Source organism: Hyperolius riggenbachi, chromosome 1 (assembly GCF_040937935.1).
Source record: "Hyperolius riggenbachi isolate aHypRig1 chromosome 1, aHypRig1.pri, whole genome shotgun sequence".
NCBI classification, from domain to species: Eukaryota; Metazoa; Chordata; class Amphibia; order Anura; family Hyperoliidae; genus Hyperolius; species Hyperolius riggenbachi.
Window position 1 is genome coordinate 261,862,546 of NC_090646.1, and position 25,775 is coordinate 261,888,320.

General features: G+C 42.3%; 1 protein-coding gene across 5 annotated transcripts in view; it reads right to left on the reverse strand.

Moving 5' to 3' along the window:
* The window catches only part of ANKRD17 (ankyrin repeat domain 17), a 233,656-nt gene that overhangs the window by 52,351 nt on the left and 155,530 nt on the right, over positions 1-25,775 (reverse strand). For 4 of the 5 annotated variants that reach the window (XM_068233424.1, XM_068233427.1, XM_068233414.1 and 1 more), the window contains exons 16-19: positions 15,704-15,852; positions 10,311-10,422; positions 7,138-7,283; positions 3,838-3,980 (exon numbers count right to left, since the gene is read on the reverse strand). In XM_068233424.1, the coding sequence (XP_068089525.1) occupies positions 3,838-3,980; positions 7,138-7,283; positions 10,311-10,422; positions 15,704-15,852 (550 nt within the window). The remainder of the gene's footprint in view (positions 1-3,837; positions 3,981-7,137; positions 7,284-10,310; positions 10,423-15,703; positions 15,853-25,775) is intronic. The other variant, XM_068233418.1, reaches the window with a different exon arrangement.

Here is a 25,775-nt window from a genome sequence, read left to right on the forward strand (position 1 = left end):
CACACTGTATTTTAAGATGTAAAACAAAGCTAATCACCGTTTGAACTTTCCTGCAGAAAAACCTCAACCTGTCTCACCGTTTCTTGGCTGTTTAAGCTCTTCAGAAAACTGGTCTGAGTTCCAGACCACTACCTAAGGGAAGTTATTTTGCATAGGTGAATTGTTTTTTTTTTTTACTTTTCAGCTCGGTTCCGACTTGCCCCAGATCACATGCGGCCAGTGTAGTGTCTGCTCCGATGGTCCAGCAGAAGCCCGGGGCAGATGTGTTACCACCATAAGCTATATGGGGGAACACATCTGCTCTTCTGGGATTATCACAGACTGAACTCAATTACATCCGTTGCAGACAGACAAGTGTGAAGAGTTCATGCAAATAAAATTTTCGACAAGCAGAGAACAGACAAGTCCGTTATCAGATCAAATGGAAACACAGCTTTCCTGTACTGGAAAATATGCCACTCTTATTTGCTTCTGAACATACAATCCATCATCTTATAAGTTCATATTTACTTCAGATATGGACCACAATCACACAAAAAATTGTAAAATATAAAATGCATTTCATCACATACATTTCTCATAGGAAAAGTCATTTATTGTGCTTTTTATTCTCAGTTTCTATCACTTACAGTAGGCAGACAAATCTGACTGATTTTGGACTAGTGCATCTGCTCATGAGGAATTCTTAGCATTTCCTTTATTCCTCACAAAAGCATTCCCGGGAAAGAATCTATACAAATATGCCAGTTGGCCTCCATCTTCCTACTTACCATTTTTGGCAGTTAGACTGAGCAGTTGCTGCTCAGTAAGCACTGGTAAATAAAGGAAACCCGGAGAATCCCCCATGTAGAGATGGACTAGGCCAAAACTGGATTTTTACTATTTACTAAAAGTGACATAGGAAAAAGATTATAGTCTTTTACTCTGGGACAGATGTATATCTTATATGTATGCATTTTACATTTTTTCACGATGGTCGTCCCTTAAAAAGTGCATAATGTGTTTATATGCATTTAACTATGTTTTATCCCCAGCCATCTACAGTAGGCTTGAAACTTTTTTGCACATGGCTTTCTTTGCTCTTGTTCATCTTATTTGGTGCCATTTCCAGAAGCAGAGGCTTTCAAGTATGAACTTTCCAAAGTTGGTTAAATTGATCAGAGATTTCAGCTTATTACAGTGTAGCAACAGGCTGTAATGTTGCAGGATACCAAGAGAGTGCTAGAGCCTAAAGTCAGAGAGACATCAAGAACTTGCTAATGTCTGTACAACTGCAGGGTTGAAAAACTAGGATAGAAAACTGAAAATATCCCGATATTTTACATACAATATACATTTTAAGAGGTCCTCCAATTGCCCAAAACCAATACATCAACTAACCAAAATATCACTCAACGCCCTAGCAAACTCTTTCTATAGCTTTAATAACCCTTAACGTAATTACTTCCACTGCCTCATGCTTAAAGGGGTTCTGTGAAGTGCTGAAATAAACAAAAAAATGACACTTCTATCAGCCCCCTGTAGCGGTCATGTCCCACACCGTCCTCCGATCATCCATTGCCCGCCGCCGACATCGGTCAATTATTTGTCTAACAAGACGAATAGTGTGCATGGCTGCACTAGACGTTTAATTAGGCCGGGGACCGGCGGGGGGGGGGGGGGGGGGGGGGACAAGTGATCGGAGGAGGACGGCGCGGGACATGACAGCTGCAGAGGGCTGATAGAAGCGTCAGGTAAGTGTCAGTTTTTGTTTATTTCAGCACTCCACAGAACACCTTTAACAAGAGCTTTCCCTATCGAACGTTGACCTTTTTGACACTGCAAAACCCTAAATTACTTCCTAGTCTATAAACAACTCTAGCCTAACCAAATTCTTACCACTGGTCAATCAACCACACCTAATACCAACTTCTCACTCAGTACTCCCTCCACAGAAAGGGTAAGGTTGTCTTTAAAGAGAACCTGTAGTGATGGGCTCACGGGTAGAAAACTATCAGGATCCGTGATTTTAACTTAATTGCCTCAGGGGTGTGCATGGGGGACAGGGGGTTAATTACACTGATGTCTGGGCACTTATATGCGTATCAAACGCTCGTCCAATGGGACAAGTTCCATGACTAAATGCCGCACAGTTCCTCTTTCGGCCGGAAGGAGGAAGTGCGTGGTATTGAGTAGTGGAAAGCGTCCCATTGGACGCATTTGAGCGTTTGAAACGCATAGAAGCTCCCAGACATCAGTGTAATTAACCCCCTTGTCCCCCATGCGCACACCTGAGGCAATTAGGTCTCATTAGAATCACACATTTGGAAACTTTTCTAACCATGAGCCCATCAATAAGAACCTGTAACAAAAACAAAACAAAAAAAACTTAACAAAAGAAAAACCCTCTGGGGGATACTTACTTTGGGAGGGGGAAGCCTCAGGGTCCCAAATGAGGTTTCCTCGACCCCTGAAGCTTGGAGGAATCCAGCGCTGGCTCCCCAGAAACCTCCCCTGACAGCAGGTGATATATTTACCTCTCTGCAATCCTAACCCTTTTCGGGCTAGGCAGAAATAGCCGAGCCTGATTGCATCCTCTCTACTGCACAGGCGCAAAGGACTCGTGCCCGTGCAGTAGAGCAGATACGATGGGGTGCAGACATTTCTGCCTTACCCGAAAGAAGATCTGCTAGTGCACTTGCGCAGGATCGCTGTAGGCAAATATTTACCTCGCCACACTTTAGGGGACCCGCCGCTTGAACATAGGGATGGAGGAGGATGGGGGAAGCCTCATTGGGATCCAGAAGTTTCCCCCTCTCGAGGTAAGTATCCCCCAGAGGGTTTTTTTTAGTTACAGATTGTCTTTAACCACTTTCGGACCTTGGCAATTGAAATATACACCCTGTTTGGGAGCAGTTATCCCTGCCAAGGCGTGGATTTCAAACAACCCCGCCGCGTGCGCCACTCGCCCCTAACTCGCTCATTGGCTCCTAATCCAGTTATTGATGTGAACTGATCACAGTAATCATTGCAGGGCATGGACGGCTCTGGTCTTAAAGGACTTACGAGGCCAAGTCCATAAAAAAAAATAAAAAAAAAGTTAGCTACCTGGCTCAGCTTGTAAGGCACGGAGGACGCCGTCCGCGCCCTCCGTGCCGTTCCGCCTGGTCCCCGCCGCTGCACAGCCCCCCGAACGGTCCCCGACCGCGCGGCCCGGGTCGGGCTCCCCAGCCTGTACCAAGATGGCCGGCGGAGCTGGCCGCGGCTGCGCAGTCCGCATAGCCGCGAGTGCGGCTGCGCAGCTCTAAGGCCAATCCCCCGAACCACGCTACTGTTGCGTGGATCGGGGGGTTGGCCTTAGAGCTGCGCAGCCGCACTCGCGGCCATGCGGACTGCGCAGCCGCGGCCAGCTCCGCTGGCCATCTTGGTACAGGCTGGGGAGCCCGACCCGGGCCGCGCGGTCGGGGACCGTTCGGGGGGCTGTGCAGCGGCAGGGACCAGGCGGAACGGCACGGAGGGCGTCCTCCGTGCCTTACAAGCTGAGCCAGGTAGCTAACTTTTTTTATTTTTTTTTTATGGACTTGGCCTCGTAAGTCCTTTAAAGCGGCCAGAGCTGTCCAGTCCAGAAAAGGTTAAGGCAAGTTGAGTTTGATGGAGTAAGGTCCAAAAGCAATACCATTAGCTCTGCTAAAGCAGCATAATCATTTTTAACCATACCATTCAGTATTAGACAAAATAAAATCTGGTATGTGGTTGAGTTACAGCATGTTATTTTACAGTCTCAAAGCTTCAAAAACACCAAGAGATACTGAACAGAGTTTTTACCCATAAAGCTGAGTAAACAGTACGTAAACATACCTAGAGTTGATTTCGGCACCAGCATTGAGCAAGATTTTAATAATATTCACATAACCACCAGAAGCAGCCAAGCTTAAAGGGGTGTAGTCCGAAACATTTCGATGTTCTTTATTTGCCCCTCTTGCCAATAGCAGTTCTACCACCTAAAATTGAAAAACAGGAAGGAGGGGGGAAAAATTATATTTTTCTCTTTATGGGGACCAAATATTTAAATAGGCAAGACGTATGCAAATCTATGCCTCCAAGCATAGTTACGATACTTTTTGCTGTATGTAAACATTTCCTCAGTGTATTTTATTTTTGGCTTTCAATTATGGGCATGAAAGAATAAATGATTAAGTCTTCAAATGCTGTTCTAGCATGTTAATTCAAAACAGTCTTGAAGACTACCCATCACAAAACCCTACACAAGCACACCTGAGCCGTGTGGAAGCAGTGTGAATTTGTATCACAGCTTTAGTGCTCAATTGTTAATGACATTCCTGAATATGGACAGGAGTTTAAGCTCATTTTCCTGGGTGGCAAGTCAAGAAAAGTTGGGTGAGAAAAGGTAATCTAACGGGAGTTTATGGTCTTCAACTTCAAGCACAGCTGTACATATACAACTCTCTAGGACAGTATATGTATGTCTGGCTTGGCATGTGCTGTATATGCTGGGGGAAACTCATTCGCACTATAAAATGCATGCAGTAATATAATTTTACTGCAACGTACTGCTACCTGTATGCGGTTTGTGGCAATGTAGAACTTATTAATTGCTATCTGAGTAGCTATGAGCTCATAGCTACTGGAAGCCCATTCCTGGACTTGAAATCACTAAGTTTGTTAATTCTAAAAGCATTAAACACCAAGGACTAATGCATTAAAGAGATATATATATATATATATATATATATATATATATATATATATATATATATATATATATATATATATATATGTATGTATGTATGTATGTATGTATGTATGTATGTATGTATGTATGTATGTATGTATGTATGTATGTATGTATGTATGTATATATATATATATGTCATACATACAGATTCAAGACTAGGTATGGTCAATGAGATGCAAATGTAAAATTCATGCAAACCATTATGCACATGTATACAGTTTGAGAATAGACCAAGTGCCACTACAGCAGCATTTGATTGGTCGGCATAAACTAATTTGCATCTCGTTAACCATCCCTACTCTGCACTTGCCGACTTCCTGTTCGGAAAGAGGGGTCTTAAAATGAAACTTACCTTGAACTACACGTCTGCAGCAGGCTGCACCAGCATAGTCACTGACAAGCTCACGTCCATCTCTTGTGAATGGAATAGGTGGGGTGGTGAACTGTGCAGCTAAAGAAAACTATGTGAAAACTTTCATACTCTGCCTGTGAAACTGTCTCCGTCACCACCTTTTGCCCCCAAAAAACAATTTCCTAGAGGTGGTCTACGAGATGGCAATTTTTTCTGTCTTCCATACAAATTATATGCGGCTTTCAACCAATGAAAATGGTCAGGAAGTGCCTTTGCCTAGCACTTTTTAAACATGCCAAAAATTGGCATGAAATCTGCCTGCAAGTTGGAATTATTAGTATCTCTGACCATCTCTATATCCCATTGTAATAGGAAAAGTAACTTGGCCTCTAAGTCAGTTGTCACTCCTGATTGAACCACATCCCAGTTAAATATACAGAGGTCAGGAAGCTGGATAAAGTGCACCAGCATACACAATTGACTCGTGACAAAAGTACATTATTTACTTTTTTTCTAAAGGCTGTTTATATTCACTTACTAAACTGGTTATTAGAACTGGCAGTCATGAGTTTAGGCTGGGTACCGCATCCACACTAAAGGCTCATACACACATCAGACTATATTCTTTGGAAAATGAAAGATCACAGACCAATCTTACCACCCTTGATGTAGTATGAGAGCCATACCTTCAAAGTCTATTCTATGAAGCTGAACTCCCCATCAGACAGAAATTTTTGCAAGATGCTGCACACAAAAGATCTGTAGCTGCAAAATATCTGTTCCTGCCAAAAATCCATTCCTGCAAATTGCAATGATAGTCTATGAGATCTGCAGATCATCATACACACATGATTTAACTGACATTCATCTGCAGATCAAGCAACCATCCGCAGATCTGAAAATCCATCCTGGTGGATCTGATCTGCAGATGAATGTCAGTTAAATCGTGTGTATGATGATCAGCAGATATCATAGACTATCATTGCAATTTGCAGGAATGGATTTTTGGCAGGAACAGATCTTTTGCAGCTACAGATCTTTTGTGTGCAGCATGTTTGTGTGCAGCATCTTGCAAAGATTTCTGTCTGATGGGGAGTTCAGCTCCATAGAATAGACTTTGAGGGCTGGAACCCACAGGAGCGCTTTTGGCAGCACTGCGATACGCTAGCAGTTTGCCAAAACGCTGGGCTAATGTTAATGGATGGGGCAACTACCACAGGAGCGTTTGCGTTTCCCAGAAACGCAAACGCAGGACCTGCAGCATTTTGGGAGCGTTAGCGCTTCAATGTAAAGTATTGAAACGCTAGCAGAAACGCTCAGCAAAACCTAAACTGAGCGGTTTTGCTAGCGTTTTGCGGTTCAGCACACTAACAAAATTAAAAATAATTCACAGGACCAATCAGGATAAAAACGCAAAACGCTACGCACCCGCTGGGCAAAAAAATACAATGTTGCAAAACACGACCAAAAACGCGCATGAATCCGCTAGCAAACCGCTCAGACAAAATGCTAGCGGTTGCGTTTTGCGTTTGCTGATTTCAGTGGGTTCCAGGCCTGTAGGTATGGCTCTCATACTACATGAAGGGTGGTAAGATTGGTCTGTGATCTTTCATTTTCCAAAGACTATAGTCTGATGTGTGTATGCACCTTAAGGGACCTGCCTTTTTGAGTCTTGCCAGGACAATGTGAGCTGAGCCCCTGCTGGTCACTAAAGCATTATAGTAAACATTGTTAGTAAACATTGTTAATAAACCTTTCTTGTAGCATAATTAGGGGCCTACTTTTTTTTTTTTAGGGCCTTTTCTTCACTATGTGCTGAAACGGTACCCACTTACATACTGCCACTGCATGACTTTTGTTGCTCCCAAAGGTGACAAACTTGCTCGATTTTGAATAATATGTAGGGGGAGGGGACTGCATTAGGCATTCCAGCTTTACACAAGTACTGTAAAACAATTTTTGAGCCTATGTTTGAGGCATGTTCAGTTTATTTCTGTAATTCTGTGTATCGCTACTTTAGGTTCCACAGGCCAAATAATGTAGTAATTACCTCTTGCCTGCCACCAGAACAGGCCAGTGATAATGGTGTGTCTTTGGTCCTCTCAGACTGAGCTTCAATGTCAGCACCATTGTCCAACAAAATTTCAACCACGCCCACGTGACCTGCAGTTGCTGCCAAGATCAGCGGTGTAAAACCTAGAAAACAAATTAGTTGTCCCATGATAAACAGGTCGCATTCACTGAACTAATAGGAATAGAAAATTGCCCCCAGGTTACAGTCTGGCCAATAAATAAAATATATGACTTTACTCCCCAATTTTAATTTAATCTGAAAACCATAGGAATACAGCTTACATGTAGTTTACCATTACTAGCAGCATCCGCACTAACATATCCACCACCATTCCAGTCCCCAGCTGTTTTTACATTTTTACCTGAGAGAACTGTAACATGGGTTGATTCAAATATTAACAAGGGGCATCATCACGGCTCTTAACACATTGACTTCAATTCTGGTAGGTTTATCAAACAAATTACCTCATGTGAGGTAATTTACCTTATGAGGTAATGATATTTAGCAATTCTGGTAGGTTTTAGTCATGTTTTACCTCATGAGGTAAATCATGAGGTAATTTGCATTAATTTTACAGATAATAGCTATTTTCATGGAAATTAGGGGGCATGTTAGCACGTAATTTACCAATCAGTTTAGGACCTGCGTGTACCTGGAGGTAAAGTCAGTTAGTATGCATTTTGCAGTTTATAGTGGAGTTCCTATTGCTGTTTTAGTGTCATTCCTATTCAGGCTGTGTAATAGAGAAGAATGGTAGAAATAAAACTCCAAATATTAACTGGATATTTTTTTTTATAAGGGATGCCTATAAATATACTTTTCATAGGTTGCTATATAATCAAATGCACCTTCCCCCTCAAAAAACATCTTCCAAAGACTATCCTAACTTATGGAAAACAATTAAAGACTACTATTATTTATTTACTGCATGCTTACCGCTGAAATACCTCATGTTTTACCTCACTTTATGCATTTATCTCATGGTTTACCTCATGTTCGGATATGGGGAAAAATGTTACAGAATTGCTAAAAGAAGAGGAAAATACCTCATGAGGTATTTTACATATGAAAAAATATTTACCTCACATAGCTACTAGAATTGAGGCCATTGGGTTCCTGTTGCTAGTGTGATACTCCCCTCCCCCCGCTAGTCCTGTAGCTATTGATGTACCACTAGTAACCGCACAGTGTCCTCACCACAGGCTCATTCTGCTGCCAGTCCCACAAGGCAGTAAATACCCCTCCAAATTTCATAGCCATCATAGTCAGAGGCACCAAAAGCAAACAAAATATTTAAAATCTGTTTCAAGGAGGAAGTGACAGAGGCACTGTCACAATACATACTCCTTACAGGCACTTTTCATATTGGGAATACCTGTGAAACACATTGCCTGAACTAAGTGTCTCAAAAAAAATACCTTAAAAGGTCTGGTGTCATTTTGAAGGAAAATCCACCACTTACCTATTTTTAACTGTTAAAATATTTTCTTTTAGTACCTTCTATTATCAAAATGGTGGGTAGTACCTACTGTACCTTTGGAGGAAGGCTGGGCAATTTGCATGTATATGTGAGAGGCGCCCCAAAATATCAGCTTTGTCAAACATCCGCTGGTCACACAGCAGCCACTGCAGTGTATCCAGGTCACCATAAGCAATATAGCAAGGTACTCAGCAGCGCTATCTGATCCTCAGCAACTTGTCACCATATGCCTCTTCCACCTCCAGAGATCCCACAAAGATGTATAGTTTTCCTAGTGTGCAGCTCAGTGCACAGGAAAAATCAGAAAAGGGGTCTCAGTGGAAAGTTCACAAGGCAGTTTTTTAATTAAAGTATAGATGTACACGAATGCAGTAAAAACACTCACATTCAGGAGGGTCCTACTCCAGCAGAGACCCTTTTGGCATCACACACACTTCCCACTCTTTGTGGTACTCAGCACAAATACTTGTGGCATGTGTGAAAGGAGGAGACCGTGCACCTGTCTCTTAAACAGTTCCATAAATGTATTCCATTCTTCAGCCAAAAGTAAACAGTAAACAGTGCTGACATATGCAAAATTGTCGTCAAACCTGTATGCTGGAAGTTGTTGCGGTGAAGGAGGGAGGGGTGACCAGGGGAGGATTGGACGGCACTACAGCCGTTTCACGCCGCTCGGGCGCTTGCTCACATGCATGTGAGCAAGTGCCCGAGCGGCGTGAAACGGCTGTAGTGCCGTCCAATCCTCCCCTGGTCACCCCTCCCTCCTTCACCGCAACAACTTCCAGCATACAGGTTTGACGACACTTTTGCATATGTCAGCACTGTTTACTGTTTACTTTTGGCTGAAGAATGGAATAAATTTATGGAACTGTTTAAGAGACAGGTGCACGGTCTCCTCCTTTCACATGTGCCAAGTTTGTTTGTGGTGCCCTGCACTAACGCTACCTGCTGCACATCTCCAAGTTCCTCCTGCTAGCCTTGTAGAAGTTGTTTAAACATTGTTAAGGTGAAGATAAGTTTTACTGTATGTGACAAAGCGCCCTCTGAGCAAGACCTTCTAACCCCCAGGTTCAAGCAAATGAGTGCCAGACCATAAATCCTTCTGCTATAGTGTACAAATACTTGTGGTCAGGTTGCAGCAAATGCCCGCTCTCATCCCGACTAGTTTCGGCCTCACGCCTGATGACGTGGGACGTGTGTAATGCCAGTCGTGTACATCTATACTTGAATAAAGACTGCCTTGTGAACTTTCCACTGAGAAACCCCTTTTCTGATTTTACCTGTGCACTGAACTGCACACTAGGAATACTATACATCTTTGTGGGATCTCTGGAGGTGGAAGAGGCACAATTTGACTTAATTATTTTGGAGCGCCTGAATTGCTCAGATCCGAGTAAGGACATGCTTGTTGGCTAGGTTGTAGCAGCTTCTTACTTGCAAGCATACAATTTTTAATGACCAATTCTCATATTATACATACTACATGAGACTGGCTCTCTGTTCTCGTAGATTTTATTTCTCTGGATCATGCATACTAATTTTCCGCTGGCATTTCAGTAAGATTTAACAGTACTTTCATAACGTAGCTCAATTCAATATAAATTAGTGGTTAAACAAAGCACCATGTTTATTGTTTAAAAAAAAAAAAAACATCTGTGGTAACGCATACCTTTTTTGTCTCTGTGCTCAATGTTCGCGCTTCTCTCCAAAAGAGTTTGTACAAGCTCCTCGTGTCCACCAGCACAGGCAAGCGTTAGAGCGGTGTCATGATTACTCTCAGTCTGTCATGAAGTACAAGCAGTTATAAGACACTGAACTGGTCACAAAGCAAAATATATTGGTGTGAGGAGTCTCAAAACACCCCTTCCCTGTTTTACTGCTGCATTATAGCTCCATGGCACAGAAGAAGATATATCTATTCACCATGTCAATGCCCTGGAACTAGTATGTGGCACTCAGGGAATAACCTTTCCAGTAGAGTTTAATTACACAAGTGTTCTGTAACCTGACTAGTGATGGTCAAGTAGATGCAAATAGCTTCAAGTTGATGCAAATGTATGTACATTTCTATGCAAATGTATGCAGCTTGAAAATTAACCAATCAAATCCTGCTGAGGTAAAATTTGATTGATTTTCAAGCTGCATAAATTTGCATAAAATTGTCCATAATTTGCATCAACTCAAAATTATTTGCATCTACTTGACCATCACTAAACCTGACGGAGCTTGCAATGTCTCTACAGTGTAAGTGCTACTGAGACTATGAAGCCTAAAGCCCCGTACAAATGCCAGATGAACATCAGCCGAAGCATCAGATAACGACAGCCACTGCCGAGAATCCAGCGTGTATATAGCAGCCCCTGATCCCCTCGACAGCTCTGTTGTGTGTTAGTCGCTGGCTATCTGCGAGTTTTGAGCCGAGGTGTCTTTAAATATTGATGAGACATGAGGAACCTGCTGATTGTCTCCCCCTGATGTCAGACTGCACTCTGCGCGGTTAGGGGCACACTGTCCTACGGAGCAACCTCAAGTAAGTCTGACCTTAGGCTGTTTATTCTTTGTATTATAACCAGAATGTGTGATGAATCAACAGTTAACATAGGCACCCTCTAGGAGATCTGCCTCGACACCAGCAGAGGGGGCTTAACCCACATGCCTGTTGGATATGTGGCACCAACAATCTTGATCATTTTGGGATGGTGCGTTAGCCGCTCAGTTTTGAGCAGAGTTGTCTTTAAATATTCTTCCAATCAAGAATTCTGATTGATTCCTCCGAACAGCTACCCCCTTTTATATCCCAAATTGCTCCAAATTACTTTGAACTGGCTTTGATAAATCTGTCCGTTTTGAAGATGTTGGCCATTATTGCACTAGACCAGGGGTCTCAAACTTGCGGCCCGCGGGCCATTTGCGGCCCTCGATACAATATTTTGTGGCCCTCACCGGCAAAAGCTTCCTTATAGTTCGCTCCAGTGCTCCCAAGTAATCCGCGCATCCCCGCCGCTAAACGAGGGCTGCAGAGCCCCCAAATTGCCCGGCGGGCAATCCGCCGGCATTTCCTGGAAGGGGAAGAGCTTTCAGCTTCAGCTCTGCCCCTCCTGACGTCAATCGCCGCACGGATCGCCGCCTCTCCCCGCCCCTCTCTGTGAAGGAAGAGTGAGGGGTGGGCAGAGGTGGCGATGTGCCGCGATTGTGAAATTCCTTATGCGGCCCAGCCTCATCCTGACTTTGCCTCCTGCGGCCCCCCAGGTAAATTGAGTTTGAGACCCCTGCACTAGACAATATGCCTATTGCATTTCAGTGGTGTTGGAACAGTGCAGGATAGGTAGGAATAGGCTTAAACTTAACATAAATACACTCACTTAAAGGATTATTATGAACACCATACTAAAACGGTGTTTGACCCACTTTCGCCTTCAGAACTGCCTTAATTCTATGTGGCATTGACTCAACAAGGTGCTGAAAGCATTCTTTAGAAATGTTGGCCCATATGGATAGGATAGCATCTTGCAGATGGAGATTTGTGGGATGCACATCCAGGGAATGAAGCTCCCGTTCCATCACATCCCAAAGATGCTCTATTGGGTTGAGATCTGGTGACTGTGGGGGTCATTTTAGTACAGTGAACTCATTGTCATGTTCAAGAAACCAATTTGAAATGATTCGAGCTTTGTGACATGGCGCATTATCCTGCTGGAAGTAGCCATCAGATGGGTACATGGTGGTCATGAAGGGATGGACATGGTCAAAAACAATGCTCAGGTAGCCCGTGGTATTTAAACAATGCCCAATTGGCATCCCCCACACCATTACACCACCAGCCTGCATAGTGGTAATAAGGCATGATGGATCCATGTTCTCATTCTGTTTACGCCAAATTCTGACTATCGAGACTCATCAGACCAGGCAATTTTATTGAGCTTGTGAAAATTGTAGACTCTTTTTCCTATTTGTAATGGAGAGGAGTGGTACCCGGTGGGGTCTTCTGCTGTTGTAGCCCATCCGCCTCAAGGTTGTGCGTGATGTGGCTTCACAAATGAATGCTTTGCTGCATATCTCGGTTGTAACGAGTGGTTATTTCAGTCAACGTTGCTCTTCTATAAGCTTGAATCTGTCGGTCCATTCTCCTCTGACCACTAGCATCAACAAGGCATTTTTGCCCCACAGGACTGCCGCATACCAGATGTTGTTCCCTTTTCACACCATTCTTTGTAAACCATAGAAATGGTTGTGCGTGAATATCCCAGTAACTGAGCAGATTGTGAAATACTTAGACCGGCCTGTCTGGCACCAACAACCATGCCACGCTCAAAATTGCTTAAATCAACTTGCTTTCCCATTCTGACATTCAGTTTGGAGTTCAGGAGATTGTCTTGACCAGGACCACACCACTAAATGCATTGAAGCAACTGCCATGTGATTGGTTGATTAGATAATTGCATTAATGAGAAATTGAACAAGTGTTCCTGATAATTTTAGGTGAGTGTATATACAAGGTGGCCAAACCTGGGTCACCTGAAATGTGACAGAAGATAAACATGGGAATATTGTGCACTAGTCCTACTTTTGTTATGTGCCTTTTAGCATTGAAAGAGTTAAAAACACCCTGTTAGGTTACCAATGCAAATGAGGCAGTCATACAAAGTCTTATTCAGCCCAGGCTGGAGGAAGCCCCGGGTAAGTATCAAATCTTTACAACTTAAAGTGTATCTGAGATAAACTTTTACTCTTTGCATACTTGTGTTTCTTACATATAGTTTATGGAGCATTCCTCAAGCTAAATACTTTTTTTGTTTTGTTTTAATACTCTAATTCCCTATAAACTAAACACGCCTCGCCCACAGCTCAAAGTGCCTTGGCACTCCATGGGCAGGAGGAGGAGGAGGTTACTAGCCAGAGATTTCAGAGGCAGAGGGGAGCAGGAGAGAGGAGTGAGCTGAGGGCTGGAGATGCAGTTGCAGCTTGCCTGTGTGTAATGTGACAAACAAAACATGGCCGCTGTCATTGTACCACAGGAATAAACAAACTGTTGAAGCTGTTTGCAGCTAGATTTGCTGTGTAAACTATCTAAACTTTAACATACAGGGTCGGACTGGGCCACAGTAGTACAGTTTTTTTCCCTCGGTGGGCCCCGCCTCCAGGTTTCTGGTGCCCCCCTCCTTGTCTGACAGAGCTCCAATTGCTGCCTGCAGCACAAAAATTCTCTTCTCAGTGCTGTAATCACTCATGTTGAGAGCAGTGGCGTAGCTAAGGAGCTGTAGGCCTCGATGCAAATTTTACAATTGATACGCCGCACCAAAACCTGCCAATGGCAACTTCAGTGTCAGAGGTGCAAGAAGGGGATGGGAAATAGCTTGTTAATGATTACCACTGTTCAAAGTATCTATAGAAGTGATTATTATGAGCGCAGGACCAATAGAGAGCTAATAGTGTAATTGAGGGAGGGCCCTTCGGGGCCCCTTTGGCCCAAGGGCCCTGATGCGGTCGCAACCTCTGCAAAGTAGGACATTACTTTATATTGAAGGAGGGGACTCTATGGAAAGTTTTGCTGGGCAGCAGTGTCTCTGAATTACAAAGCTGTTAAGACCATGTACATTTGGCCCTGTCCATAATACATTATGACCACGCCCACCTTCTGGTGCATAGTCACGCCCTTTTTTCACTGCAACCATGGGATGTGTGGGCCCCAGGTTGAAATTTCTTTGGTGGGCCCCCAGTGTCCCAGTCCGACCCTGATAACATATATAGACAAGTTTCTTGTCATAGTTAGTTTTCTTCTCGGATCCACTTTAACATCTCTGGTACACTTTAAATTTAACCACTTGAATTGCTTTCTGTAAGCCTGCATTTTCTTTAATGTCTTCATATTCATTGCTAAGGAGCAGCACTTTATTCTGCCATTTCAAACATGTCATTAACGCTAATCAATCCATATATGTCCTTTCCTTGCACAGGACACCAATGGAATGCTAGCCCATGCACTTATATGACAACTTGGCTACTGAATACCCCCCCCCCCCCCCCTTCTATGTGTTACATCTATTCTGAACTTTGCTGGTTGATTCCTTCATCCCTGTTTTTGCTCCTAAAACTTCCCTGTCGTTTCAAGTGATCTACTTGTCACATTCAAAGAATCAGCAGTTGGAGCATCTGACCCTTACTAATAAACTACTCTAACAAGGGCCTACTATACATTGCTGCAATACTTTCTAGAAACAACTTAATACCCAATCAAAATCTGTTTCACTTGTCTACTCAAGGACTTCTTATGAGCATTTCCTCTCTTCTGGAACACCGGCACTAAAGACATTCAGCACTTGTCAGCCCTCAAGCGGTTTAAATGCAATATAAAACACAGCTCTTGAGGGACTCCTATACAGGTGAAACTTGGAAAATTTGATCATCATGCAAAAGTCCATTTACTTCAGTAATTCAGCTTAAAAGGTGAAACTAATATATGAAATAGACTCCTTACATGTAACGCAAGATATTTCAAGCCTTTGTTATAATTGAGGATTATAGTTTATAGCTTATGAAAACACCAAAATCTCAGACCATTAGAATACAGTAAAAATGTTCAATAATCTAGGCTCAAAGTGTCACTCGAATCCGCTAATTAATACAAAAACCCTGCAAAGGGTTACTATTTCATATATTAGTTTCACCTTTTAAGTTGAATTACTGAAATAAATGGACTTTTGCACATTCTAATTTTTCGAGTTTCACCTGTAACCTTACTCATGACATTTTACCCCGATACTGATGCCTTTTGGTCTAGTCCTTTCTCCCCATGCAAAACAGTCTGCTTACGTACAGCCTACAGAAGCCCCTTAACTAGTTTTTTTTGAACACTTTATTCATTTACACTGCATGCATTATTTGTATTAACTTTGCCTGTAACATGTAGTTGTACGTATAGATAGCTTTAAACTCTATATAAGAAAAGTGCTTTGATAAACAAAATGGTGTTTACCTCAATAGTTAAGTAATACTGTATTTGAAAAGCATGCAAACACTTAATGTTATTTTGTCAATCAGCCATGTGATTTATTTTGATCTTACCTGTGCATCAATATCTATGGAGGGGTATATAGGTAGCATGGCTGAAGGCGATATGATGGGGCTTGGAGTTGGCGTCTGAGGTTGGGAAATGGAAGTTGCAATGCTGTGGGTAGGAGTGTTTGGGATTGCAGATGTTCTTCCGCTCACTGCTGTTGAATAAAAGGTCTAAACTTAGTCTGGCTACACAAGGTTAAATATAGTGCTGTACAGAACTAAGGGGGAAAAAAAGTATTCAGTAAATGTTGATCTAATCACTTGCACGTCCGGAAATCAAAACTGACTTGGTCTGCATTCAGAAAATCATTGCCGATGACTACAATGTCATAAGTACAAAGTTTTGACCTTAAAAACTGTACCAGCATTGTGCATAGCTGCAGATTTGTGGCAGATGCAAGAAATAAAGTGGTGGCCTAGCATGGTTGCAGGACGGCCATCAACCAAAGTCATACATCAGCTTGCAATTAAAGAACCACTATGATTTTACAGGTAACCTAAAAACATTGATGGTAGTGGAAGTGTTTCAAATATCCTTAAGAAATTTGCTTAGAAAAAAAAAAAAAAAATCACTCAGAAGAGCCACTGCACAAGTGCATACTTTTTCTTGACATTTCTGACTGATCAAAAATCAATTGAAAAATCAAGATATTCAACTGCCCAAAAGGTTTCCCACAAGTTAGCCTTGTGAATCTGCCCTTATGCACAGCAGCAGTTGCCTTTGTTTTCACATAGCCAGTTATTCTCAGCTTTGACTATGCAATGTGGTCCGCTAGGAAAGAGTTTATGTTAAAGTAATAGAGCTATACAGAAATATACATGTATTCACCATGATAGACTGAAACTGTGCCAAAGTTTCTGCTGCTCTTACAATATCTCGCTGGAACATTTTACCGCACATTACATAATCAAAGTCCTGCCCTAGACGCTGTCTATTCTGATTCACAAAACACTGTTGAGGCTAAAGAAATTCACTATAGACCAACAGTGCATAAGCTGAGAATAGTTTTACTTAAAGAAAACCTATGAGGTTTGCTGCAGCCTATTTTGCATACTTGCCTAGCGATCCTTTTGCATACTTGCCTTCCCGCCGGATCCCTAAGAGGCTTCTTCCATCCTCCTCAGCCAGGCCGAACCAGTGATAAGACCCCTGATACGTGGCCCCACACACTTAGGTCAGGCTTGGATATTTCCGTTGGAGCCTGAGTGGGTCCGGGCTAATGTGCATGCTCAAGCTGTCGGACAAGGGTTTTGGGCGGTTCCAGCACTAGAATGATCCGGTAGAGAACGTGGGAAGCCCCTGGAGGATCCAGAGGCTTACCCTTCCTGAGGTAATTAACCATAAGGGGACACTTTTTTCCCTACAAGTGCACTCTAAATAAAAATAACTAAAAATAACTTGTTAATTTACCTTGTAGTGGACTGGAGTGAACAACCATGCATTATATAGTGAAGGAAGCAGCAAGCATCAGAGACTGCTGAAGTGCATATGACTACATAAAAAGGGCAGCTGCTGTCTTGTGTTATCTATGCTAGGAGTACAATTAAAAGCAACATTTACATTATTGACAAGCTTTTTTCTTTTACTTATAAAAAATAAGGGGCCACTCTTGAAAGTTAAAATTGTTTTGTAAAGTTAAACAGTGAAACTGCAAAGATTAACACTTCATCTCAAATCTGTTGAAAGTTACAAACAATTCCCTACAAATCAAGAAGAGCATTTTGTCAACATTAAAAAAGTGGGTTTTTTTTCACTTCAGTAGTTTAATATTACAAAGTCAAACACATCCACTTTTTTGTGTTAAAAATCACTCAGGATACCTATGTTACCCAACATAAATTCATGTTTCTCAAGTTAGGCTAGTTTCACAGTGGTCAGTTGTATAGCGCATGCGTTAAAATGAGTGTTACCTGCAATGGAGACTGGGCATACACGAATACAAAGCCTGCAGGCAGTGAGTTAGAATAATGCGGTCAGTTACAACGCAGTACTGTGAACAGGTCCATAAAATTGTATGGGCAGTAAGCTGACATGCATTATCATTCTACAATGCAACTGATCACTGTGAACTAGGCCTAAAACTGTTGTTGCCTGTATTTCTAAGTACTGATGTGTCCCTTGAACAGGTCGAAACTTTGAGGAAACTGTAGTGCTAGGTTTGGGAATGTGAAGTAAATTTAAAGGGAACCTAAAGTGATAGGTACATGGAAGCTGCCATATTTATTTCCTTTTAACCACCCTGGCGTTCTGATAAAATCGCCAGGGTGGCTGCGGGAGGGTTTTTTTTAAATTAAAAAAAAACTATTTCAAGTTGGCTGCATGAAAGCCCACTAGAGGGCGCTCCGGATGCGCACTTTCGATCGCCTCAAAAGTAACAAGGAAGGCCGCAATGAGCCATGGCGACGAGCGGAGTGACGTCATGGGCGTCAGCCGACGTCCTGACGTCGGCCGCCTCCGATCCAGCCCTTAGCGCTGGCCGGAACTTTTTGTTCCGGCTACGCTGGGCTCAGGCGGCTGGGGGGACCCTCTTTCGCTGCTGCATGCGGCGGATCGCCGCACTGCAGCGGCGATCAGGCAGCACACGCGGCTGGCAAAGTGCCGGCTGCGTGTGCTGCTTTTTATTTGAGCCAAATCGGCCCAGCAGGGCCTGAGCGGCAGGCTCCGGCGGTACTGGACGAGCTGAGCTCGTCCAGACCGCTCAGCAGGTTAAAGAGGAGCCGTCAGCCATATTATCTCAGGAAAAAACAAATATATAAGTAGATAGATAATTGCTCTAGTTACATAACATATGTATTGCACTGTACACGTTACGATTCCTGTGAATTTTATAAGGCCTCTTTCACACCAGAGGCTAGTTTCTGCGTTTTACAGCCAAGACCATAGTTGGCGTTTTCCAAGGTAAAATAAAAGCCCATAGACTTTCGTTTTACCTTTCACACCTAAAGCACCTTTTTTGGGCGTTGCGTTTTAAAGCTCCCCGGAGCTTTTTCAAAGCTGTTAAAGTGGTATTGTCACCATAAAAATCAAATTTCAACAGCAACTGGTCTGAGTGTATAAAGTGATAAAGATGCTAATCCTGCATTCAAAACTTTTTCTGCTGTTATGGTTTGGAGTTATCACATACTTTAGGAGCACTGGCCCTAGTGCCAAAGAGTTGAATGCTGGGAATTCTTTTGAATGCTGGGAGTTCTTTTTATCTATAATATATTCCTCCTCTTCCATTTATTTCCCTGCCTAGCTGATCACTTCTGTTTACAAGCAAGGGTGAGGTGACTAAGTGATCAGATGTGTGAATAAAAAAAAAAAAAAGACTCTGGGAGGAGGGCAGCTAATGAATACACAATGAGCAAGAGAAGGGAGGGGGGAAAACAAGAGTCAGGGAGGATATGATGTCAGCATTAGCTTGGCAAGATAGCCACTGTCTAGACTAGGATTTTCTGCTTTTCCTTTGTAAAATTCACAGGAATCATTAAGTGGATAGCACAATACATCTGTTATGTAAGTAGAAGTAGTATTTATCTACTTATATATGTGTTTTTTATTTCTAGGTTACCATGGGTGTCGCTTGTTCTTTAACAGCCAAAGTTGGCTTTCCGAGTTTCAATGATAGTCAATGGAAACGTCAACTACAGCGTTTTCAAAGCGTTTTACAGCTGACTTGACTTATTTTGAAAGGAAAAAAAAAAAAAAAAGACGACGTTTTCATATGAGCTGTAAAACGCTTTGAAAACTCTGTGTATTGATATTAAGCAAAAGGCAGAGTTTCAGCCTTTTCTACCGCAGCCTCTAGTGTGAAAGAGCCCTAAAGGCAAAGTAGAGAATCCTATCCTAGACAGTTTCCATATTTACTGTGGTTATTTTGAAGCCAGTCGTGATGTAATATCCGCCCTTAGTCTCCTTTGCCCGATTTGCCCGCGCTTCACTATAGAAAGTGCATTGTTTCAGCCTGAGAAATTTTGGCCAATCAGAGAGGAACAGCGGTGTGGGAGGGGAAACAGGAGGGAAAGAGGCTTCAGCCAATAAAAAAAAGGACAACCCAGCATGCCCTGCAACTTCTTTTGTGCACCAAATTTTCTGTGTACCAAATAAGAGTCATGTAAACTGGGGAATGATAATTTATCGAAAAGTAATAGTGATTTTAACTTTTGGATTGCCCAATTAGCATCCTTATTATTATTTACCAGATACAAATAAAGAATTGATTTTTGATTTTATGCCCGACAGTTACTCTTTAAGCAATACCAGTTGCCTGGCTATCCTGCTGATCCTTGGAATCTAATACTTTTAACCATATAGACCCTGAACAAGCATGCAGATCAGGTGTTTCTGACATTGTAAGACCTGACAAGATTAGCTGCATGCTTGTTTCAGGTGGGATTCAGACTCTACTGCAGCCAAATAGATCAGCTGGGCTGCCAGGCAACTGGTATTGATTTAAAGGAAATAAATATGGAAACCTCCACATATCGCTTCAGGTTTCTTTTAAGGCACCTGGAGCTAGAAAATACTCAGATGTTAAGAGATGATGAATCCTAGTAGTGGATAGAATTCCAGGATCCTCCAACCCCCCCCCCCCCCCCCAAAAAAAAATCAGGTGCGCAATGGTGCAGTATCGCTGGATGACTCCGTAATGTATAAATATATACCAGTAGATACATTCACATACGTGGGTTGCAATCATTTGCACCCAGTTAGAGCTTGCAGGGAGAAGACCGTCTCTGATCAGTTTTTCCAGGGTCACACTCAGTAGTAGTTTTTCTTTGTAAAAAAAAAACTTCAACCTTCCAACTGAGGCGTGTTAACTTACAAAAACACCTTTGGATGCTCACGGTATATATGAAACACATAATTAGCTTAAAATAGGAGAGGCAATGCTGGTCTTGCCTCTCCTGAAGAAATAAGCTAGTATTACTGGATAGAAGTTTTCATTTAAGCACTAAAATACACAACGCATTTCATGGATTCTTGCCAGCTTCCTCAGGTCAATCAGATCACACTACCTTAAAGGGAAGGTCCAAGCAAAATAAAAAAATGAGTTTCACTTACCTGGGGCTTCTACCAGCCCCATGCAGCCATCCTGTGCCCTCGTAGTCACTCACTGCTGCTCCAGTCCCCCGCTGGTAGCTTTCCGACCTCGGAGGTCGGCGGGCCGCATTGCGTACGTTTTTACGCATTCCCGCTAGTGCAAGAACATTAACACATACATTTTTACGCGTTACTGGTTCTATGCGTAAATTTTTACGCATTGAACCAGTAATGCGTAAAAATGAATGTGTTAATGTTCCTGCACTAGTGGGAATGCGTAAAAACGTATGCAATGCGGCCCGCCGACCTCCGAGGTCGGAAAGCTGCCAGCGGGGGACTGGAGCAGCAGTGAGTGACTACGAGGGCACAGGATGGCTGCAGGGGGCTGGTAGAAGCCCCAGGTAAGTGAAACTCATTTTTTTATTTTGCTTGGACCTTCCCTTTAACAGTCTGGCTGACCGAGTGTGAGTGCCCTAATCTTGAAACATATTGTCCATTTAAGGCCTTGGGATAAAAAAAAAACTTCTGAAGAAATAAGCAAGTCATACTGGATAGAAGAGGCAAGAACAACACTGCCTTTCCCTTTTAATATTTAAAGAGGAACTGTAGTGAAAACAAGTTTTTTTTTTTTTTTTTTTACACAATATTAATTTATAAATTATTTAGTCAATGTTTGGCCATTGTTTGCCCATTTCTTGTGGACAAGGGGCTACTGATTGGGAAGAAGTTTAGTCCTAGGTTAAAGTTCCTCTTTAAAGGACTTACCAGGCAAAAATCCTAAAAAAAAGTTAAATACCTATTGTTTTTTATCATCCTTAGGGGAGACCCTCCCCCCACCCCACCCCCATTACAGAGTCTTTATTGTAATTTCCAGGCTCCGGTTGGGTGAGAGTACCTAAACAGCAACTATTCTCTTTGTTACACATGAAGCAAAGGATTTAGCAGGTGGTGGTTCTACACATCTAACTGCATTTTTTTCTTCTGTGCATTTAAGACGCCAGTTAGGACTTCATGTAATCCCAGACAGACTACAAAATCTATGCCCTCTCTTCCATGATGGTTTTTCTTTACACTTAAAGGGATACTGTAGGGGGGGTCAGGGGAAAATGAGTTGAACTTACCCGGGGCTTCTAACGGTCCCCCGCAGACATCCTGTGCCCGCGCAGCCACTCACCGATGCTCCGGCCCCGCCTCCGGTTCACTACTAGAATTTCAGACTTTAAAGTCTGAAAACCACTGCGCCTGCGTTGCGGTGTCCTCGATCCCGCTGATGTCACCAAGAGCGCACAGCGCAGGCCCAGTATGGTCTGTGTCTGCGCAGTACACTCCTGGTGACATCAGCGGGAGTGAGGACACGGGCGTGCAGGCGCAGTGGTTTTCTGACTTTAAAGTCAGAAATTCCAGAAGTGAACTGGAGGCGGGGCCGGAGCATCGGTGAGCGGCTGCGCCAACACAGGATGTCTGCGGGGGACCATTAGAAGCCCCGGGTAAGTTCAACTCATTTTCCCCCGACCCCCCTACAGTATCCCTTTAAGATGGTTCTTTATTACTTCAGCTGTGTATCTGGGGTTATGGTGAGGCTGCAGAACTAACATGGGAACAATTATATACCTTGATAATAGCTATGTAATTATCAGCAGTGCAGACACCATCAATTCAAGGCCCAACCCAAGTACAGAAAAGCAGACCCACACCTACAAGAAACCTTCACCTGCAGTCTAATACTCGTGTCAGGCCTTCGGCAACCAAACTGCCTTCTGTTCCAGCCTTGTCTATCTAAAATTAAATACCGATTGTACTTTGTACTTTTCTTTTACTGCATAGGGTTATATTTTGGCCTAGTTTAAATGCTGGAGATATGGCTATTCACCCACAAATCTTTCATAAAAACCAATTCAGACCAAACTCCATTGAGCTTTAGATGGACATACTCGACCCACTGCTTTCTGCCAGGTGAGCTGATGCTGCAACATGACAAGCAGATTGTGAAGGGAATTCTGCCTCATTTGTCCATCTGTTGGATTAGGGTTTCCTTAGCCAACCTCAGCTGTTTTGGTTCTAAATGTTAACAATATATTTTGCTTCTGCAGAAGAAATTCGACAGCACATATGCTGTTATCGGTCTTTAAAATTTCTGTACGTGACAACATTTGGATGCAGTAAGACCCCCAATGACTTGTTGCTGTGCTGAATTTTGTCATCCTCTAATATAGTTTACATTAAACAGTCCCCTGCAGTCTTAATTACTGAGTAGATCATGGCTGTTACTTACTTAGTTTCCTTTTACCTATACCACTAATTGTGTTTATATAATAATTGTGTTTTAAAGGAATACCTTGCTGACATGTGAAATGATGAGATAGACGGTGCCAAGCACACAAGTAACTATGCTGTGGTTTTTTTTTTTTTTTTTTCCCTGCTTGAAAGGAATGCAAGTGAGTTTCTGTCCAGGATCGGACTATAACTAACCAATACTAATAAGGAATTACAATCGTAACACTTTCCTGGCTGAAAATGGCTTCTGAGAGCAGGAAAGAGAAAAAGGGTCAATAGTTAATAGACAAGCTCTGGCATACTTCAATGAATGTGTCCTTCAGCAAAGACAGTGCAACAGTAAAAACTAAAGTACTTTTAAATATAAAACACAGATATCTAAAAAAAAAAAAAAAAAGTTATTTTAGGAGTAGGTGGCTAGATACATTTGTTTATCTCATCAGTTTATTTTCACCTCAGTATTACTTTAACTGACATGTTATCTTGACGATCATTAATATTAATTGATATAACTCCTCACTCATACATTAGAATATACATTGGAATATAGAGAGGATAAAATCCTAAAATGTGTACAAGTGTACCTAGTAAAACTAAAACCGTTTCATTGTTCTGGGACTGTATGGAAATCCAAAAATCACTGGAGGAGAACGCATTACATTTTAACTCAACTTGTTGATAATCAGATCCCATTGACATCCCAGAACATTACTTCTTGTCCTCTTCGAGACATTTCTCATAAAGAATGGAAACTATTCCTGGCTAGATGGATGCTTTTCTACGTGAAATGGGAATATAGCTCTGCGATGGAAAGGTACCTTAACACCTACTATTACAGAATTTAAGTTGTCTATTAACACTGATTTACCGCTATATGAAATAGTTTACGAAAATAATGGTTCATTGAAAAAGTTCCATAAAATATGGACTTGTTGGCTTTCTAAGTTTAAGAATGACGTTTCTCTGTATTTCACAGTGTTTTCCATTCTGTAAAGTGCTATGAACACTATAAGGAGGGGCACCCTAAGCAAACTCCTGCTCGTCTTTACCTCACCTTGGTTTGTATATCTCAGTGTGATGGAAGTGGTGCATTGCAAGCAGGCAAAATTGATTAAGAATATTAAAGGGGCACTATTGCAAATTACCTGGTTTTTAGTCCCTTTGACATAAATATGTGTAAGTGGAGCAATGTTATTGCCACTTATTGCGGCTGATCAAAAGGATTTTTTACATTGCCACTAACCATTTATAGCTAGTGAGTCTCATCGGAAGATTTACCTCTCTGATACGACTTAGCATAATCCATTCTGCAGTAGGAGGCATCTGTATTTGTAGATACTGCAGCAGTTACATCCCCCCCCCCCCCCTCTGGTCAGCCCAGCTAAGTTTGGTCCAACTTGTCACTGCACTAATGTGCAGTTACTGAGATCTGTGTAGGCTGCAGCCGCCGTACGGGTCTATAGTTACATGCTGCCCGCTGAGGACCTCTTATTTGAAGCTGGCACAGTGACGAACACCTATTGGTGTCCGTTGCTGTGGTAACCAGCAATCTGCTTTATAATTGCGCAAGACAGCGGTGGCATCAGCGAGCAGACACAAGTAGCGCTACACACGATAGTGCAGTTACAAGTTGGACCAAACTTAGCTGGGTTGACCATAGGGGGAATGTAACGGCTGCAGTATCTACAAATACAGATGCCTCCTGCTGCAGAATGGATTATGCTGAGTCGCCTCAGAAAGGTAAATCTTCCGACCTGACTCGCTAGCTATAAATCGTTAGTGGCAATGTAAAAAATCCTTTTGATCAGCCACAATAAGTGGCAATAACATTGCTCCACTTACACATTTATGTTAAAGGGACTAAAAACCAGGTAATTCGCAATAGTGCCCCTTTAAACATCATCAGTATATTTATTACATTTTTGTTAATATAGTATTATATTTTTTGTAATGGAACAACACTGAAGATAAGACGCTTTGATAAAATGTAAAGTAGTCAGTGTACCATTTGTACAAAGGGTGCTAAAGGCTCTGATTTCTGGCGTTTTGACGCAAAGTCTGAGCACAAAGACTGACCCACAACCTCTTCAGCAATGCTGCCAGCACTCATACATCTATTTGCAGAAGACAACCTCTGGATGTGACAATCAGCACGTGCACTCATCTTCTTTGGTGGATCATGGTAAGACCTGATCTGAGTGGAAACAGTCCTGTTAAACCACTGTATGATCTTGGCCACCATGCTGCAGCTCAGTTTCACGGCGTTTGTAATCTTATAGCCAAGTCCATCTTTATGTTAAGCAACTTTTTTTTTTTTTTTTTTTTTTTTTTTTTAAGATCCTCAAAGTTGTTTACCATGTTGACCTTCCAGTGATGACATTAAATTTAACACCGGATTCATACACACATTGCAACACTAACGAGACACATGACAAGGCGAGGAGATATGTCTAATTGGGCACAATTTAAAAAAAATATTAATTAAAAGAGAAACTCCAGTGAAAATAGTGTAGTAAAACAGTGCTTCATTTTTACATTTATAAGTGATTTAGTCAGTTTTTGCCTATTGTAAAATCTCTCTTCTCCCCGATTTACATTCTGACATTTATCACATGGTGACATTTTTACTGCTGGCAGGTGATGTCAGTGGAAGGAGATGCTGCTTGCTTTTTTGACAGTTGGAAACAGCTGTAAACAGCTATTTCCCACAATGCAATGTGGTTCACAGACAGGAAACTGTCAGGACCGTGGTCCTGACATCACACTGTGGGAGGGGTT